This window comes from Columba livia, chromosome 17 (genome assembly GCF_036013475.1).
Source record: "Columba livia isolate bColLiv1 breed racing homer chromosome 17, bColLiv1.pat.W.v2, whole genome shotgun sequence".
Lineage (NCBI taxonomy): Eukaryota > Metazoa > Chordata > Aves > Columbiformes > Columbidae > Columba > Columba livia.
Window position 1 is genome coordinate 2233100 of NC_088618.1, and position 18533 is coordinate 2251632.

Below are 18533 nucleotides of genomic sequence, written 5' to 3' on the forward strand. Positions count from 1 at the left end.
GGGTTGGAGCTGCATGTGTGTGCAGCAGAGATGTAATATCAGGGGATGGAGCTGTGTGTGTGTGCAGCAGAGATGTAATATCAGGGGATGGAACTGTGTGTGTGTGCAGCAGAGATGTAATATCAGGGGATGGAGCTGCATGTGTGTGCAGCAGAGATGTAATATCAGGGGATGGAACTGTGTGTGTGTGCAGCAGAGATGTAATATCAGGGGATGGAACTGCGTGTGTGTGTGCAGCAGAGATGTAATATCAGGGGATGGAACTGTGTGTGTGTGCAGCAGACATGTAATATCAGGGGATGGAACTGTGTGTGTGTGCAGCAGACATGTAATATCAGCCTGAAAGGACTGGCTGTATAACATTTTTAGCCCACAATCTGCTTGCTCTGCTAATTCTCATGAGATGCTATGCGCACTTTACCTGATGAACTTTTTATTAGGAACATTTCTTTGATTTCTGTACTGCATATGAGATTCTTCACCTATTATAAGTATTTCCTCTCAAGATATTACCACTTAATCTGATCTGTTTTCCTTCTTCAGCTGGAATAGTAAGGTATCAAAATTACTTGAGATAGGCAAAGTTCTTCGCTTTCAGTGACCGTGGTATCCGTAATGCTACTGGCTATTTATACAATTTAAAGCCCTCAAGTCTTTAATTTTATATGTGGCACCTCTGTGAACCCTATGTAATTTGGGAGAACACTTTTAATATGTCATTTTAATGCTTTTGCTTTCCTTCACTTTCAGTGGTTTGTCTTGGTTGATTTATTCCTGGGTATTTCCTAAAGTGCCAGGCAGTAAATGTCTCTGTGTTCTCTGATTTGTTTGAGCAACTGAAACCATTTTTCAGGGACCAGGAAAGGGGTCTTCAGTATTTGTAGACTGCATGCATAGATATGTAAAGAAGCTTAACTTAATTTGTAAAACAAGAAATAGTCATATAAATTAGATTAAGTAAACAGTATTTTCCTGTTCAGTCTTAATTATATATGTGTTGTCTTCCAAATACAAGTTTAATCTTTATCTTTGTTATGTAATAACACAACAGCTGGTAGTGATTTGTGGATCAGCGTGACTGGGCATGGAAATATTTGCTCAACTATTTATTCCATTTATCTAGTGATTTGATTATGATCCAAACAGGACAGTGAGGGGTGGTTAGTGTGTTCAAGAATACTTCCCTATGAACAGCTAATGTCAGGCTTTAAATGACCTGCCTTCATTATGTGTGTTCTAGCTTAAAAAAATGCCAGTACCTATTTATTAGAAAGGCTGAGAAGAAAACTTTAATTTTTAAAGGATAACACAAACCTTTCCTTAAGGTTTTAATTTTGTTTTTACTTCCTTTTTGTAGTGATGGGGTTAAAAAAATCACTTTGGATTGACCTGAGAGAATTGGTTTTGGTTTTTGATCAGTTAGGTGGGCAGCTGAAGAATCAACTAACCCAGATTGGGAGCGGAATATGCCAAAGTGCAGTGTCAGTTCCATGAATTAGCACTATGAAATAAAGGGCAGGGGCCAGTGTGTGTTCCAAAGGCACCATAAATAGGGTAATGCTCTTCTGCTGGTTTTCTGCTTGCAGACAAATCCCACCATCTGGCTTGCTCTACCTACTAGATACTTCTCTTTATTCTTGTCACCATTCCATTGGAGAACTTCATTTTTTAATCTGTCATTTCCAAGCAGCGATGTGAAACATCTGTCAATTATATAATTGTAGAATACATTTAGTACAGACTCATATGCAATTTAATATGTTTGCTTGCAGTAGGATTTGCTTTTAACTATACACAAATATAGATGCTAAAAATGAATTAAACTTTCAGATGTGCATATGGACTCATGTGCAAATAGGCACTGAGAGACTCATGAGGATAATTGTTTTGAATGCTCAGAAAACCACCCTTGAAGAGCTCACTGTGACGTGGTCTTCAATTTGTGCTCTTAATAAGCATGAAGACGTGCTTGGCAGAAAGTATATCTGTAATTTGGTTTAAATGTAGGAATATTGTTTGAGCTTTCTATTGTGTGTTTTTCACCAGTGCCTCTGAAATCTTTTGTTCAAAGCTTCTTGGGGGAATAGAAAGCAAAACTATTTGTGTCCAAGTAGCAGGGATTTTTGAGTATCCAAGATAATTGCAGGGTAGGGGAAAATAACGTTGAGCTCTCGGTGCTTCTTGTGCAGCTCCCCTGCAGACTTCATTGCTGCTGAATTTCAAACACCCTCTGCATTCTCCAGGAGGAACTTTCCTGCAATTAAATAATTGGAGTCCCCAGCTCCAGGTCTCATGGCATCCTCCTCGGAGGTTTCTGGCTGTGATGCCCCAGTATAACATTCCAATTTCTAGCCAGGCTTCAAGAAAACAAGGTATTTAGCCAAGGCAGATTTTAATATGACCTTTAGAATCTGTGAAGAGATGTGAAACTGGCTCAAAATTGACAGAACAAAATCCCAGAGAAGTGCCAAAGAAAACATTGGAGACTTTGTCAGGGAGAAAAAGAAAAAAGAGTTGTAGCTTACCTTTCTATTTTTAGGTGTTTACGGAGCGTCAAACACTGTAGCATCAGTATCAGTTTATGTAGAAATGACTTTTAAATACGTATCAGAAAGAAGAGGAGGAGGATGATTTGAAAATTTGGAATGAGCTTCTGAATAAGATTTTGGAGATTTGCATGAGCCAAGCACTTTGCCTAGATTTACTTAAATGAATATTAGGTGAGTTCAGGAGTTCATGCCCTTTGGAGTTTGCCTGGATAGGGAAAAAAATTATTACAGATCTCTAAAATGATAATTTAAATCCTCTCAATTCTTCTGCCAGTTAGACCGAGAGAACAGCACACACAGTTGCTTTGGTTAGCTCTGCAAAACTTCCCTTAGGAAGAAAGTGCACATTAATTTTTCTTCTGTGGCATAGAGATAGAGACAAGATACCACAGGTGATAGCGGGACATCTGTAAGCAAGCTATAGGCCTGCTAGAAGTTTGATGCCATTCAATGGTCAGAATAAGACTCCTGAGAAACTGCCTGGGTGCTGCCTTTTCAGGCAAATTATTTTTCTGAGAGACCTGAGCTTCCTACTTAGTTGACAAGAAGATGAAAAGGATCAGGAATGTGTCAGGTTACAGATGTACCTTGCAGCAAAGGGAGAAAACTTCATGCAAAGGATGAAGACCTCGTGACTCAGAAGCTAATAAGAACATGTCAGAAAGGTTCTTGCTCATCTCAATTAATGAGTACAGCCTTTGTATTTGGGGAAAGTTGGTGAGATACCATAGTGGGTGCTGACAGATTTGGACTGTACATGTTATTTTAGAACAGCTTTTCAGGATAGGAATTAAACCTGTGTTTCCTTAATCTCCTGAGCAGGAGGACCGTGTGGATTCAGAACACTGTGCATTCCCATGTTCATAGCACCTCTATCCCAGAGACCATAGTGAGGAACAGAAATACCCAAGAATCAGTATTAATTAGCTCTGTCTGTGTCCCCTGCTAGAAAAGTCAGATTCTTTCTTGTATCTACGCTTGTGTGTGTATGTGTATGTATACATTCTATGGTGCTTTCCGATCTCTAGACTTTTCAGGTACAAATACCCATTAATATCTTCACTTCTTTCTGAGAATGCACTCAGATATTTCTAAGTTCCACTTTCTTTAATGAATATAAAATGGGGGTGTATTTAATGAAACATTGCTAGTTTTATTTGCATTCCTGGAAATTTACCACATATACCAGCATTATGGTGTTATTTGAATAAGACTTAAAATCTTTTTACCTTGTTAGTAAATGTAGCAATAGACGATCAATATTGTAACTGTTGGTTGTACAAATTCAGTGTTAGGTACAGAGCCTACAGCAGTTTGTAGAGGCACGATATGGATTAACAAATTTAAAATGAATTTTTTAAAAACATACTCTAGGGGGGAGACTGATGAGCCAGCAGCCGCAGACACGTCTGTGCTGCACTTCGCATTCCGCTGCAATTAGATTAGGGTTTCTAGGCATGGCTTGTCTCATAAAAGGCCAGCAGCAATAACTGGCCTATTACTTTTGCTGAGTCAGGTGTTAATTTAATGCTTAGGATTTTTTTCCTCCCATCAATAATGGCCTGGTAGGAGACTTGCAGCCTCCACATGGTCCCCGGTATCCCTACAGAAAATGAAGGGGGAATTTTGCGGACATTAGAGGCAGAATCTGATTGACTTCCCATTGTCTGAATAGTGTCTAAGCAGTACAGGCTGTTCGGTGCACAGTCCTGTGTTTCTGTCTGTTGTGAGGAGTTTGACAGCCAATGTTGGACTCTGGCCCTCTGTGCCCCTGTGCTACCAGCCCTGCTTTCCATTATTGGTGCCTAAACATAATACACTAGAAATTGTATTTAAGTCAAGCTATTCCTGGCAAGAATTTGAGCCTCGTAAGTTTGTGGGTTGTTTGAGGCTGTGGATGTGTTTGGTTTCATTTTGTTTTTCTAAATAATTAAAATCACATCACTTTGTTCTGCCTCTGCAAGTGAAGACATCGGAAGGGAGGGGTGACAGGAAGGAAGTCTGGGAAAACTTTCAATATGCTGGACACTGAAGCTTTTGTCTCTTAGTTCTTTCACCATTAGGGTGCCTCAGGCTATGAGTGGATAGCACTTGGTAGTGGCTTGGTACTATTTTCATTAAAGAGAGATCCGGTCTTTCTATGGTTCTTTACATAATTACATCAAAATTACAAAAAAAAGGCCAAGAGATGGTTTGTGTCAAGATGGTCCGGTGAGTCCCAGGGATGAAAGCTCCGTTTGCTGGGAGCAATGACACGCTCAAGGAAATGATGCATCTTATGTGTCTGGTACCTTCTGTTCCTTGCATCACATGCCATTGATGGATTGAGGACAGCCCTCTGTGTGATTATTGATGTTTTGCATCTGGAGTGTCAGAAAAATATTCCTAGCCCCTCTTTCCCTCTTCCCCAGTAGTTAACGTGACTGCGTGGTTGTTTAGTTGTGTTTTTCTTCCTGTAAACTGGTGCCCATCACTGCTTTGCCTTTTCATGTTGAGGCTGGCATCAGATCTTGTGTGGAACAGTGCTGTATCCTTTTATCTTAATACTTTTCTCTCTAATTATTACTTTACTGCTTTTTCAGGTGGGAACTTGCCTTTGTTATATGATCTTTCTCTGATCATTTTTGTATCACTTGGTAATATAAAGGTGTATGTGTTCCTCTGGGGCCCTTTTATTTAAATGATTTCTTTATCTGTCTGTCAATGTGAATAATAAAATAACTTCAGGATTGTTCATCTCTCTCCTAATGGATGACAAGGCATAATCTGTCCTGACATCAATGATTAATTTACAAATGTTTCTTTAAACTTCAGTAAAATATGATATTCAAAGAAAATATTGTGTCATTAGGCTATAGTGCTGTTGTCAAGAAGCCCTTACCTGACTGCTAATCAGATTCAATGGGCCTGCTAAGGCAACTGCAATTCCTGGATTGATACAGCAACTGGGAGGACAGTCTGCATCTGTGAGTGTGTGTCAAGGATGAGCACTTACAAAAACATCAACTCAAATAACACTTAAAGCATGAGAAGTGCTGGATGAGTAGATGACCTTTAATGATCATTGCATTCATGTATGCCAGGATCAGATGCCCGCTCTCACTCCAGACGTGGAGGCATGGAAATCCTTTGAAGTCATGATTCAACGTTCAGTTTCATCACTTACAGCAGTCCACAAGGAGTTCCTGACAGGCAGGCTTATGAAACCAACAGATTCATTTTGGTTTGACTTTATTGCCCTACTTTTGACGCGTCAGGTAGAGGCTCATGGTAAGACTGAGGATTGTTTCTGTGGGGCCGGTTGCTTTGTCTGGTGGAGCAAGATCTCCCTTTCTAGAAGTCTGTTTTCTGAACCTAACTTCTAAATTTTTCTGTAACATGGAACTTAGATCGTATGTGAAAGAGGTTGTGTGGAGAGACTGTATAATATAAATCATTGTGGTCTAGCAACGTCCCATTGACAATGTAACATTGTCATCGTCACAGCAGCTGAGTGGTCCAACCACATACTTGATAGTAGGTACAATGTCTGTCATCCAGATCTACTGCCCCCTTCTAGGTCAAATCAGAAGCTTGACCTAGAGTCTTGAAACCCTTGAGGTGGGCCAAAGGGTACCCCACTAAAGATGGAGTAGATTTCTTACTTGAGGGTTGCTCTGCAGATGTATTTCTTGTTTTCTGATTCAGTGTTGTATTTGGAGACTCTTCTGGGATGAATGTCATCCTGTATTTTTTTCCTACTTACATCGTGGAAAGTTCTTTGTGAAGTTAATAGAGAAGCTGTAGGATGGGCTACAGGATTTCTCAAGAGGAGCGATCTAAGAGGGTTGATAACACAAAAGCAGTTAAGAGGTGCTTTGGTGGACAGGCTGTAACACTTAATTGTTTCTGACTGGAGCAGCAATACTTGAGAGTTGGCATAAGAAAAATGGTTTGCAACTGTGTATTCCTCTTAGAAATGATGGTACAAGTTGGCTGCATCTGTGCCAAGTTTAATTTGCTTCATTCAGCATCTGCTTTGTCATGTAATGAATGTGTGCTCGCTGACAATACTCCAACTTCTTTAAATTTCTCTTAAAAGAAATAAGGAGTCACCTTTATACAAAGAACCTCTTGTGCGTAGTCTGTGGCCTTGATGTTCAAGTAATCTTTCCCTTGCTTTGTAACAAGCTCCGCACAGACGCGCAGAACTGGAACAAGAGTTGTTACAACCTGGAGAAAGGGGGGATGTTGGCAGGTTGGGAACAACATTGTTCTCAGACAAGAATGATAATTTCCCAAGGATGAAACGGTTACAAGGAATGTTATAAAGCGAAGCAGGCAGAGCAGTCTGAAATGCTAATAAGGAAAGGACTTAAAAAGAAATTGGGGACTTTTGGCTTTGAAGCCTTTTTTCTTTTTAGTTTGTTACAGATAAAGGCGTGACTCTTGGGTTCCAGGGTTCTATTTTTATTTCCTATTTGTGACATATCGATTTAGCCTTATCGCTGTCCTGATGCCCTTTAGGATGATGGTGTTTGGTACCGAAATCATGAGAGTTTTTTGGAAACTGTTCGCTAGTGCTGTGACAACACTGGGAGGGAAGATCAGGGTTCCTGCTGCCAGAGAGGCTGGGTTCTTTTATCTCTATACTGTTCTATTTCTATACTGTTTCTATAATGTTCATATCAAATACTAACTACACAGATTAATTAGTAGTTTATGACTGGTTTCCAGCCCTGAATGAATTCCGGCTTTATGGCTTTTGGTAAATCCCATCACTATTTTGCCATCAATTTCCAGTTGTTAAAACCTTGTCTGTTAACTTGAATTGTAGGTGCTTTCAGGCAAATACTGCTCCTTCTGAGGAAGTCTGATTTAGGTTAAGGCTTCTGGTTGCAGAAGTAATAAAGATTTAATAATATAATTAAAAGCCCAGAATCTGTGCTGAAATGAGATGCTAACTGGGGAAGGAAGGCTGGTTGTCCAACTGGATACCAAGCAGTTCAGTTTGGGATGCATGTAACGTGGTACACCCTGACAGAAAATTAATCTTGCAGCTTTTGGTTTAATTTCTTGTCAGGCAATAACTCCAGCAGGCAATTTTCAATGTGGATATCTGTGGGATAGATTCATGTGTTTAAGGCATCAAGTCATTAAAATACTTTTCTGGCTGTGTTACTGCACAGATGAGGTGTGTGGCTGTGTGAAAATGGTTTGAAAGAAAATCATCTGCAGTCGGATGCTGGGTGGGTTTGCAGGTTTAGATCACGGGATGTGGTACATTCCATCCTGTGGGCTTCATTTGTTGCCCTCCAATGCATCTGCCAAGTGTAACCCGGGAACTGCATTGCTTTTAAATAAGCAAATGAGCAACTGCCATGAAGCCTGTATTGCCTTTCTGTCTGAGATCAAAATATCCCATCAGTTTGTCACTCTGTCATAAAGCTGTTCTCAGTAAAACAGAGCACTTAATCAAAAGCTGGAGAAAGCAGCACTAATTGTTTCAAGCAATTTGAAGCTGCCACAAGACAGGCAGAAGAGGGAACACGGCAAGTCATCCTTGGAAAGCTCTGCTTTTGTCTGCTCATGTGTAAGGGCTGTGTGGAAAGATGCTTGAGCCTGAGGAAGGAACATGACAAGCAACCAAGAAATCCGATAAGATGGAAATGATTCTACTCAGACATTCATGTAATACAGTCTTAATTGACTCTGCCTGCAGTAAGTGACATACACTGGGAGAGCAGATCATCCCTCTGTTAAGAACTGAGATACACCCGGGGATGGAATTCACTGTGTTTATAGCCTAGCTTTAAATTGCCGTACTTCTGTGCACTGGTGGATTCAGCCACTTAACTAGGTTCAGGATGAAATGTCTTAACTTTCCAAAACTGAGCATGAAGTTTTAATGGAATGGACATCATTGTGACATTAGTTTGAAGATTCAGAAGTAGATCACACTGCTAGATTTTTCATGTGTTTTATATTCCAATGCATAACAAACCTAGGAGAGCAGAAGTGTTCGGAAGATTCAAGGAGATCAGCTGAAACTAACTAGAAAGGTAAAATTTCTGGCTAGACTGAAAAGAGCCACTTATCTCAATGCCCAAGATACAGCAACAAGCTTCAACTATTGCATTAGCAGGCTGAGCTGGCAGCTGATAAGGCGATTTGCTTAAGTTCCCTTCAATCTACAAGATAAAAGGCAATTTATGTTTTTTAAATAGTAGCATTATATAGTTGATTGGAAGAGCATTTTATTTTTCATGAATGCTGGATTATTGTGGAATGAACAGTTTTAAAAATAAAGTAACTGTTATGGCAATGAAGTCCCAAGGATCTGGCGATATAGAATGAAGTTAGTGGTCTGGCAGATACCTTCAATTTTCTGAAGCCATGGTCAATAACTTTGTGGTAAAACTGAGCTACGAATAGTGTGTTTGTCATTGACTGAGGGCTTCTGTTACATGATAATAAAGAAATCAAGATTTAAGGTTTTTAGCCAGACTGCAGCACAAAAATTAATAGCCTAATCAAGAAAGCAGTATGACCTTTGGGAAGGTAAATGCAGCATGTTTACCATGGCACGTTCAGGGATATATCATGTGCACAAGCTTTGGCTGTGCAGGAGGAGACTGAATGTGCTGCCTTTTTCTCGGATTTTTTCAAATTCACTGACCTGTGAAAAATTTGCTTCTTCCAGCAATGACAAGTGGTTTTTAAACAGTGTCAGTCAGGGGAAGTTTTACTAAAGAGAGAGGAGAGAAAACCACCCTACTGGAGCATCTCTTCCCAGGTAGCCACTGATTGAAATCCTCACCAAACCATTCACAGCATGAGAGGTCAAACACAGACGTAGTTGTAAGGGATTGAGAAATAATAACTCCTGGCATAAGCACAGCATCAAAATTAGATTTTATTGGTTTGCTTCAAAGTGTTGGGGATCATCTCCTGAATTCAGAATGCGGTGATGCCGCTTGGCACCTGCGGGGCTTGTGCAGTGGTTGTGCAGTGCAGCAGTTACTCCAGCTGCAGATCCAGTGGCACTCAGGTGTCGCTTGCGGGGCTCCTCTGCAATGCCTCAGCTTAACATCAAGTGATCTTGCAGCTGGCAACAACCAATCTATTCCAAGTTGAGTGGATCTCTATGGATCTTAGGAACATGTGCTTATATGGACAGATTAAACTCCTCAAAGTTTTAATCTGGTACTGCTGCTTTTTCTATTGACGCGGAGTATGACGTGCCCTGTGCCGTATGTCCACATGGAACCAGTGAGCCTGGTTAATGTGCTGCAGGCTTGCACTTGGTTATTCTGCTGCCAAGTTCCCCGTGTAGACGAGCCTTTGGATATAGTGGTACAGGAAAGAAATGAAATTGTAGTCTTCTGCAATTCTGCCTTTGTGTAATTTTTGCAAAAATAGTCATGGTTGCAATGCAGGACACTGTTAGTTGTCTTTGGTTTTAATTTCCTATCCTTCAGAAGCCTTTATAGACTTTCACAGGCAAAATCCAGATGGTACTGCAGAGCTCAGTGTAGTTTTTGCGAATCTTTTTTCCTGTTTGTGCTGATTAAAACTCTCCCCAGATGAAAGTGTAGAATTGTTAGAATTTTTGGCCTTTGGCTGTTTGGAAAGCTGCCATCAGCTTCCAGTGTAACCAGTTTGTGTTCGGTGCACATCCATGGCTTTATGGTAGGGGAAAGTGCAACAGCGAGCGGACCAGTTTGCCATTGCCCCAGTGTTTAAAAACCAGTGGACCCCGCTCTATCTGGTGAGATTGCTCCCATTTTGTAATAGGCCGTTCACCTGCTGGTGCTGTGTGGTTTGGTTATGTTTGTTTGGTTGTTTTCTCCCTTTAATTTGTGTTGCTCTCCTATTCTGAAGAGTCATTGATTTACAAACGCTGAGGAATGTCGTCCTGTGGAGATGGGCAATACAGAAGCAAGATTTTTAATCCCTTAGATAATTAAGCACTAAAATAAATGATTAAAAAATTATGAAGCGAAACACTCTGTTAGTTTTAATATAAAAATAATGTACTTCTCCCTGTGGAGTGCAAGGGAGGGAGCTGCAATCAAAATAAGGGAAATAAAAAATTGAATACCCTGAGCTTTTTCCCTCTCTTTTAGTTGCCTCCTTGATGCCTCAGTGTGTTTAATGGTGCTTTGCCAAGCTGTTGGGAGGAGTACAAAATGAGTGTGGAATTTATAAATGGGACATTAGATGGAGGAAGGATGTTATGGGCTGGGTGATCTGAGCAGTACAACAGCAGAACAGATTTTGCCTTAGGGCTGGATGGGAGAGATGCCTCTCTGCAACTCTAAGTACATGCAAAGCCATTTAGAGTTGTTAGAAATCTTTTGTTGGGGGATTATCTAGAAAAAGGTCTTTAAAAACTTCATCTTCTCTCAATGACTATCTGGAGAGAGAGTGGAGCTGCATGCTGAAAAGACCAAGGCTGAAATAAAGGGTTTTTCTGACTTAAAACAGCAGCACAGGAAAAGCGACTTGTCTGAGTCTATGGTGGCGTGAGATCTCCTGCATAAGGTGGTTGTTGGTGTGGGAAGCATTTTCCAGATGGCTGTTGGTGAACACCTGCAGTCTGAAATCAGAGGGTTTTAGGAACTAAAACTAGGATTTGAAGAGAACCAGCTGCTTCTGTCCTGTTCAAGGATTTGCAATGAATTGCAGCACATAAATGGTAGATTGGCAGTGAGGAGTAACTGATGTCAGTTTAGGCCACCACAGGACTTGCTGAGGAAATAAATATTTAGGTTGGATGCCAAACAAAAAGTAAGAACTGATAAGGCATTTGTGAGCTAGAGCTTGAGAAACTGGGTTGCTGTTGAATGCCACCCGTGGTAGCTCTTTGCTACTTTTCTGAAGAAGGGTAAGGATTTGAGTTTGCTATGGAAAAAAAATGCAATTTATTTCACAATTATGGTATGAAGGCATAAGCACCAAGGTCAGGTGTTCAAACAGGAAAGGTCATATTGTATTTGCATCTGTATTTCTAAGTGCGTCTCTCTGCTCTTTGGGCCTGGCAGTTCCTAGAAAGGATGGAGAGCTTTTTCTTTAATATGATAGCCTGCCTCGGGTAATTGCTCAATGGCACAGTTAAAATAGATATCTTGCACTAAGAGAAGCTCAGTGTCATTGAAAATGTTCTTTCAATGTGCAGTGATGTACAGCCTGCAGATAATGCACTTGTATTAAGGAACAATGTCAGGTGAGGCTACAACTGTGGCATGAATCGTGATAGATATTTACAGAAAAAACCCTCTTTTCATAGATGAAGCTAAATGGAAGGGACTATACATTGGATGCAAATAACACTCCTTTTGAAATCCTCTAGCACCATAGAGTTGTAAAGGAGCTTTTGTGTAAATGGTTATCGTGCCAACTATTCTTAAAGTGAAATGCAGCCTTGTTCAGGAAACCACTTAAAGTCCATGTATTGCTTGAGAGTGCTGAAAAGAAGATTGAAGTGAGCTCTAAGTGGTCCATGTGCAGCATTTGATGTAAAATCATTGCATTAGTTTTCTGTACAGTTGTAACTTTAGTGAACAAATTCCTTTTCAAATGTGCATGTGCAGTGATCTTATGTTACAGATGCTGACTGGGTAGTTTTGCTCTCCAGTAATAAATGCATTGCAAGTGGAGATGTGACCTGTGGCACAGGTAAACCTACCCAGGCTACTTCTTCCAATGTAGCTGCCATGTAGAGCATAGAACCTGTGGTTTTCCAAGCTAACTAGATAAATCATCGTCTACCTAGGCTACCTCTGCATGGATTGATGATACTTGCTATTGCCACTGATAGCAGCTACAGTGCTGTCAGTCCCCTCAGTCAAGTCAGCAAGGTTGTATCACAGTATGACATGAAGATCTGATCTTTTAAACTCTCCTTTCCTTTCAACAGTGACTGAGAGTCGAGGGATCCTGGAGAGTATACAGAGGTTTTCTTTACTGCCAACTTACTTGCCTGTGACCTATCGTATCCACAATGCGGATGTTTCCTTCTTTCTTAAGGAAGCCAACCAGGATATTATGAGGAATTCTAGCTTGCAATCCCGAGTGGAATCCTTTCTGATCTACAAATCCAAGAGGCCACCAGTGTTAAATGCCAGCTATGGACCTTTTTCCATTGAACAAGTAGTGCCCCAGGACTTAATGTTGTCTTCAAATCCATTTGGATCTACTAACAAGTTCTCCTTTAACTGGAAGCTTCAGGCCTTCATAATGAGTGACAAAATTTACCCGAGCAAGCCCAAAGTCCAGGTGCTGTTCTACATCGTGGGCAGGGACTGGGATGACTACAGCAGCACGGAACGGCTGCCCTGCCTGCGCGTGTTCGCTTTCCGAGAGACGCGGGAAGTCAGAGGCAGCTGCCGCCTCCAGGGGGATCTGGGCTTGTGTGTGGCGGAGCTGGAGCTCCTGCCAAGCTGGTTTAACCCCCCCACGGTTGTTGCTGGCCGTAAGAAACAAATGGATCAATCTGAAGGGAGCCCTGTGGAGCTTTACTATGCCATACAACCAGGAGATGAGAAAGGGGAGTGCACCAAGGAGGATGTAAGGAAAAATAATGGGATCCGACCAGGGCGCAATGACATTGATGAGTCGGGACCTCCCTTGCAGAGGATTGGAAGTGTTTTCCTTTACCAGACACATGCTGTCCCTTCCTTAAATGAAATGAGATTGGATAATAATATTGCCATCCAGTATGCACCAAAGACTGTCAAGCAAGGTGACATTTTGACTTTCCTTGTAACTGTTGCTAAAAATTCAACAGAAGATCAGTTCACGCTGAGGTAAGGCTGGTTTGTGTTTCTTTGGTACCTTATTTTTTTTGTTTCTCTGCTCTTGATATGGGAAAGCACTTTCTCATGGATTAAATTGCCCAACAATCCTTCAGTTGCTGCTCTACAGAAATGGTATTGTAGTTGGCTGACTCAACATTTCTCCTATTGTTCAGTCTAATCTTGTGTGAATTGTCTGAGATGTGATCTTGAGTGAGAAAAGGCCTTTTCTTGAAGTTGTCCTTTGAAATACTACTTATAAAAATTGAAATAGTAGGGCTGGGACCTATCTGTGTGCTAATGGGAGATAACATTGAGAGTCTCCTGAGCTGGAGTTTGCAGTGCTCCTAATCTCTCGTTGAACTCATGTTAAGATTAGTAAAGCTCAAATCCGCAAAGATATTTATAGGAAGTGAACAAGAATTAGGTATCTAAGTAGGATTTATATGCTTAAACATTTCACCCCAATTTCTTTTAAGCCTGGTTCTGTTTTATGGGAAGTTTGAGGCTCCTAAACGTTATTGATCTACCAAAACCATTTTGGAAAATGAAAAATACATGTGGTGGGTTGTGGTTGTTTTCTGAATGTAACATCAAGCTCCACGCTGATTTTCTTGGTTGTTTTTCAAGCGTTAGGATGTTACAGTGGGAAGCTCACCAGAACAAACCAGTGTTACCATAAAGGGGAGAACAGCAGAGACTATGAGGCTGTATTGGGGCAAACTGAGCACAGATGTGCAAGTGAGACCGTTCAGTTGTCTTTTCAAGTTTGCCACTGTGTTCCCGCACTGTCAACCAGGGTTGTGTGGCTGACACGTGGTGTGTGTAGAGCTGATTTCGTTCCTCTATCTCTTACCTATAACTCACATCAGCTTTTTTAGAACTGGAGATAAATGTTGAACTTTGGCTTCTGAGATTAGGACTGACCTGGGTGTTTGTCTGATTCAAGGATGGTTTCCTCTTCACCTGGCAGAGCCCAACACCAGCAGGCTATCTGTCTATCTACTCTCCTCACCGTATCTGCTTTTCATTGTCTGAGATTTAAATTGTTTCCTGAGTGACTAATTTCAAGACAGACAATCTGAGTTCCTTATAGTAAGTGTTCAGGGACACCTTTCTATCCTTCTCTCTACCAGTGTCTTTAAGGGATATTACTGCAGACATGCATGGAGACTTCTATTACATTTGAAAATTGGTTGAAATATAAACATTAAAAACCTTTTATTTCTAAGAGAGAATTAAGGTGAAAACTGTTTATTGTTCTTACTCTGTAAATTCAGTCTCTTAGAAACCTGACTTCAAAGCATCTCTGTTTCCTCGAGCTGTGATCAGTTAAAAGCAGAGCTAGTTATAAACATAATAATTATGTGGAGGTTTTTAATTTTCAAAAATCTTGCTTTGTTTAAATTAGGATGAAAACTGAACAACTGAACATCTAAATGAATGCTTCTAAATTTAATTTTCTGAAACAAAAAGGAAACAATGTGTTTGAATTTTGGCTTCTTTATTTTAAGATCTAAGGTATCATAAAATACAAAAAAAAAAGCTAATAATAGCAAAAATCAGTTCAAAATGAAAAATGTGGCATTTTCTTCTTCAAAAACACCACTTTGCTCTTACCTTTTAAAAACATAAACTTCTGTAATGGCCTGCCCTCACTTCCATGAGTCTTGATTTCTCCTGACCTGCTTTCTCTAACAGTAACTGGCTTTCAAATTATAATCTGCAGCAATATCAGAATAGTTCTAATATCAGCTCCACCACTGCCTGTCTTTGATCGAGCTACAGTGTGTCTGAGCTTCTGTTTGGCTGGTTTTGTGGTCAGAATATTAGCATCTATATTCTGCATTCTTCCCCCCAGGACACATACATAACTAATTGCGTTTTCGGTGGTTGCTAATTTATCTGTGTATCTTCTGCTCTAAGGGCAAAAACTAATACTAGGTAGGAGCAAAAATTGAGCTTGATTAATTGCTTTGGTTCAAATCCTTTTCTATGTTGCGTTCTCCTATAACCCCAGTGTTGGACAAGATGCCTCTTTCATGGCCTTCTCTTTAGGAGTAAATATCACTCTGAGTGATTCAATATTGAAGTAACCTTTCACTGACTTAAGGCCTTATTTCAGGATCGGAAATCTTACAGATTGGTCTAGTATGTCAGTTGTCCATAACTAAATGATCTTTAAAGGTCCATTCCAACCCAAACTGTTCTGTGAATATACTATATAGGTTCTCTTTTGACATGGTTGTGCGATTGTGATATGCTGCCTGTTCTGATTTCAGAACAGACCCTCCAGCTGTCATGGTATAAATCCCATCAGAGACCTCTTCTATGACCTGATTGAGTTTGAAGTCTCTAAACCTTGGAATTCTCTTGGTTTGTAGAGGTGCAGATGTTGGGTCAGGGTAGACTGAAAGAAGCTTCATTCCTGTTAGAACATGTGTAAGTATGAGAGTGTGAACAGACATGAGAAAGGCTCTCCATTTTATCACTCAGGGTGGAGCAAAAAGGAGCAGAAATGGCCCATTCATGTAAATAACCAACAAAATGATTGATCATAATACATAGGAAAGGGTGGCGATAGAAACTAGATGGGGAAAGTGCAGGATCATACAATAAAACCTGCTATGTGGTCAGATGACTTGGAAGGCCTGTAGAGAAAGTGATGTGTTCCAAGATACCTGTCTCACCGCACCCCAGATCTCTCCTTGCAGACACAGATTTGGGACACAATAATCCATAAGGCTCCAGTGTGACTTTTAGCCAGTCAGTGAATTTTCCTCCTCCTCCGTTCCCCTTGTCTAACCCAGCACCGCTGGGAACAGTGACCATGTCTGTGCGGCGTCCTCTGCCAGGGCAGTTCTGCTCCTTGGGACCAAAACCCATGTGTGCAGTAATGGATAATGGGGTTCTAGGGTTTCTGCTCCTGTATTGTAATTATCAATAAAACCAGCATGTGCTGCTTCTATCTGTTTTCTTCTCACTCTGATCTCCTCTCTGGTAAAGGAAAGCCCCCCACTCCCAACTCTTTTTTGAGAAAATTGTATTAGTTTTTATTTTGAAACGGTCCTTTATTTTTAGAAGTTGTACCTTGAGTGGCAGCAAGACTTGGAACTGTATTCATAAAGTGAGGCCAAGGGCTGCTGGCGAAATGCTTTTACCAATGCTTTTGCTCCAGTGGACTGGAAACTGTGGCTTGAACAGATGGAAAATATAGGATATACAGGTCAAAAAAAAGAAACAGCCATGCAAAACAACCACAAGTCAAGAATTGCTCATCACTACTGAATACTTCTCATTTCAAAACAATTGTTTAAACTCTCTCCCCTTTCTAATAGGAGATTGTCTCCAAGGGGAACCTCCTAGAAAATGCTAAATACTACAATATTTAGGGAAAGGTGCCTTTTTTAACCTCATACTGCTGTTCTGTGCAGTGCAAGATTCAGCTTAGTGAATGTGAAACTGATGGACTGATTTTAATTTTGCAAAAGATTTGGACCATAAGGGCCAAGGTCTGTGTTTTGTTTCTTAATGAACTAGAGAAATTAAAAATATTTGTCTTGACTCTGTAAGGGTGAGTTAAAGAAAAGGAAGGAAGGAGATGATAAAAAGTTAAATGATGTCTAAATATGGAACACTGCTGTAAGCACCAGGTTGGGAGCTTGGACTGGAGCACTGGCTTTAAGAATCGGACTGATTTCTCAGCTTAATTCACACGTTTGCTTCCTCTTTGGTGCTGGTCAAATCACTTCACCTCTCTGAAGCCATTTTGGCACTGCCAATATCAATAGTTATTCGAAGCTGACATGCTGTATCGCAATGAGCAGTGAAGCACTATTAAATGCCTTTATAAAATAAGTGGTTGAATGTGCTGTGCCTTTATCCTATTATAGTCTCTCCTTTTGAATGCAAATTAATTATTAATTGTATTCTTTGTTGCTGGCCACATGGGAGCGTTGTGTGCGGAGGCACAAACAGTGTGGGTCTATGCCACCCTCAGCGTCCCTCACCCTGCCCAGCCCCGGGCATCGACCTGTGAGCTCCCACACTCTCTGGTCACCTTGTCACACCCTGGCGACCAGAGAAGGCTCAAGAGTCTCTGCCCTTCCCAGCAAAAGGGGTTGAAAGATTCCTGAAGTTTGTGGAAAATATTCTGGTCTATTTTGTTTTACTGTTTTTCTCCAAATTTCAAGATATGTATGCTGGAAACTGGAATGGAAAGGCAATCTTTATCTGAAGTGTTTTGCTGAGAATGGAAAGCATATGAAGTATTATTTCATGTCAGTCCTTCAAAATACCTTCAGTAATTAATGCTTCAAATCTTCTAGTGTTATGCAATTACAGGTTTTTTTGCTGCAAGCCCAAATTATTGCTGGTTATTAACACTGTCCTGTGTTACATACTTCGCAATTAATATATGTAAGAATGCCATAATTTTCTGAACTTAGGAACGTGAGCTTTCTGAATCTATAATCTAGATATAGTTCTTTTTTATTAGCATGTTTTTGCTCAGCCCAATAAATAAAGCTTCACTTTTGTTTTAATGTTGAGAGCATTGATACTTCCTGCTTGCAACCTTTTACATTTGTTTTGCTGCTTCTGGAGATGAATCAAAAAGAAATGATAGAGATGGAATTGCCGTAAGGTGCCTGGTGTCGGGCATAGAAATATTCACGAGGGAAAAAAGTTGTAGCTTTTTTTTTTGTTACAGCTATTCAACTTAGTTCTACTTGGTAAATCCTGTGTGCTAAATTCTATACAGTTATTACTGTTAAAGCAGTGAATGAAGTCTGACAGCAACTGATGATTATAGATATTCTAGCTTCCCAAATCTCTCCCCACCCCGAAAAATGTAGAAAAAAATTCTTTTAGTTTGTTCATTCTGCAATGGAAATGGGGATAGCAGAGTTTACCAGGACACTGGGAAATGTGCGCGTTTGTTGCATCTGTCCCTCTTCACCTTGCGATGTGGGCTTTGCTGGAAACTGCCCGTCTGTGCCGTAGGGTGGCGGTTCGGGGCAGCGGGAATGTCCCGGGCCTGGGGGATGCGGGATCTAATGCTGCTCCCATTTAGGAGAAGTGCATTCTGATTTTATTTTAAGCTGCAATGTAGCTTGTGTTGCTATTGTTGCATGTCCTTTTCTCTAACGTTCAGCATATGAGGAGCGTGCTGTATCTTTTGATTTTCTGGTCGAGCCCACATCCA

The 18533-nt window shown here is 40.6% G+C and overlaps 1 protein-coding gene across 4 annotated transcripts in view; it reads left to right on the forward strand.

Annotated features, from left to right (window-relative positions):
* TMEM132D (transmembrane protein 132D) overlaps positions 1-18533 on the forward strand; it is a 226691-nt gene that overhangs the window by 53511 nt on the left and 154647 nt on the right. For 3 of the 4 annotated variants that reach the window (XM_065032801.1, XM_005498362.3, XM_021286341.2), the window contains one exon: positions 12451-13339. The exons of the other annotated variant lie outside the window; for it this stretch is intronic. In XM_065032801.1, the coding sequence (XP_064888873.1) occupies positions 12579-13339 (761 nt within the window). In that variant the 5' untranslated portion in view covers positions 12451-12578. The remainder of the gene's footprint in view (positions 1-12450; positions 13340-18533) is intronic. 4 annotated transcript variants of the gene reach the window in all.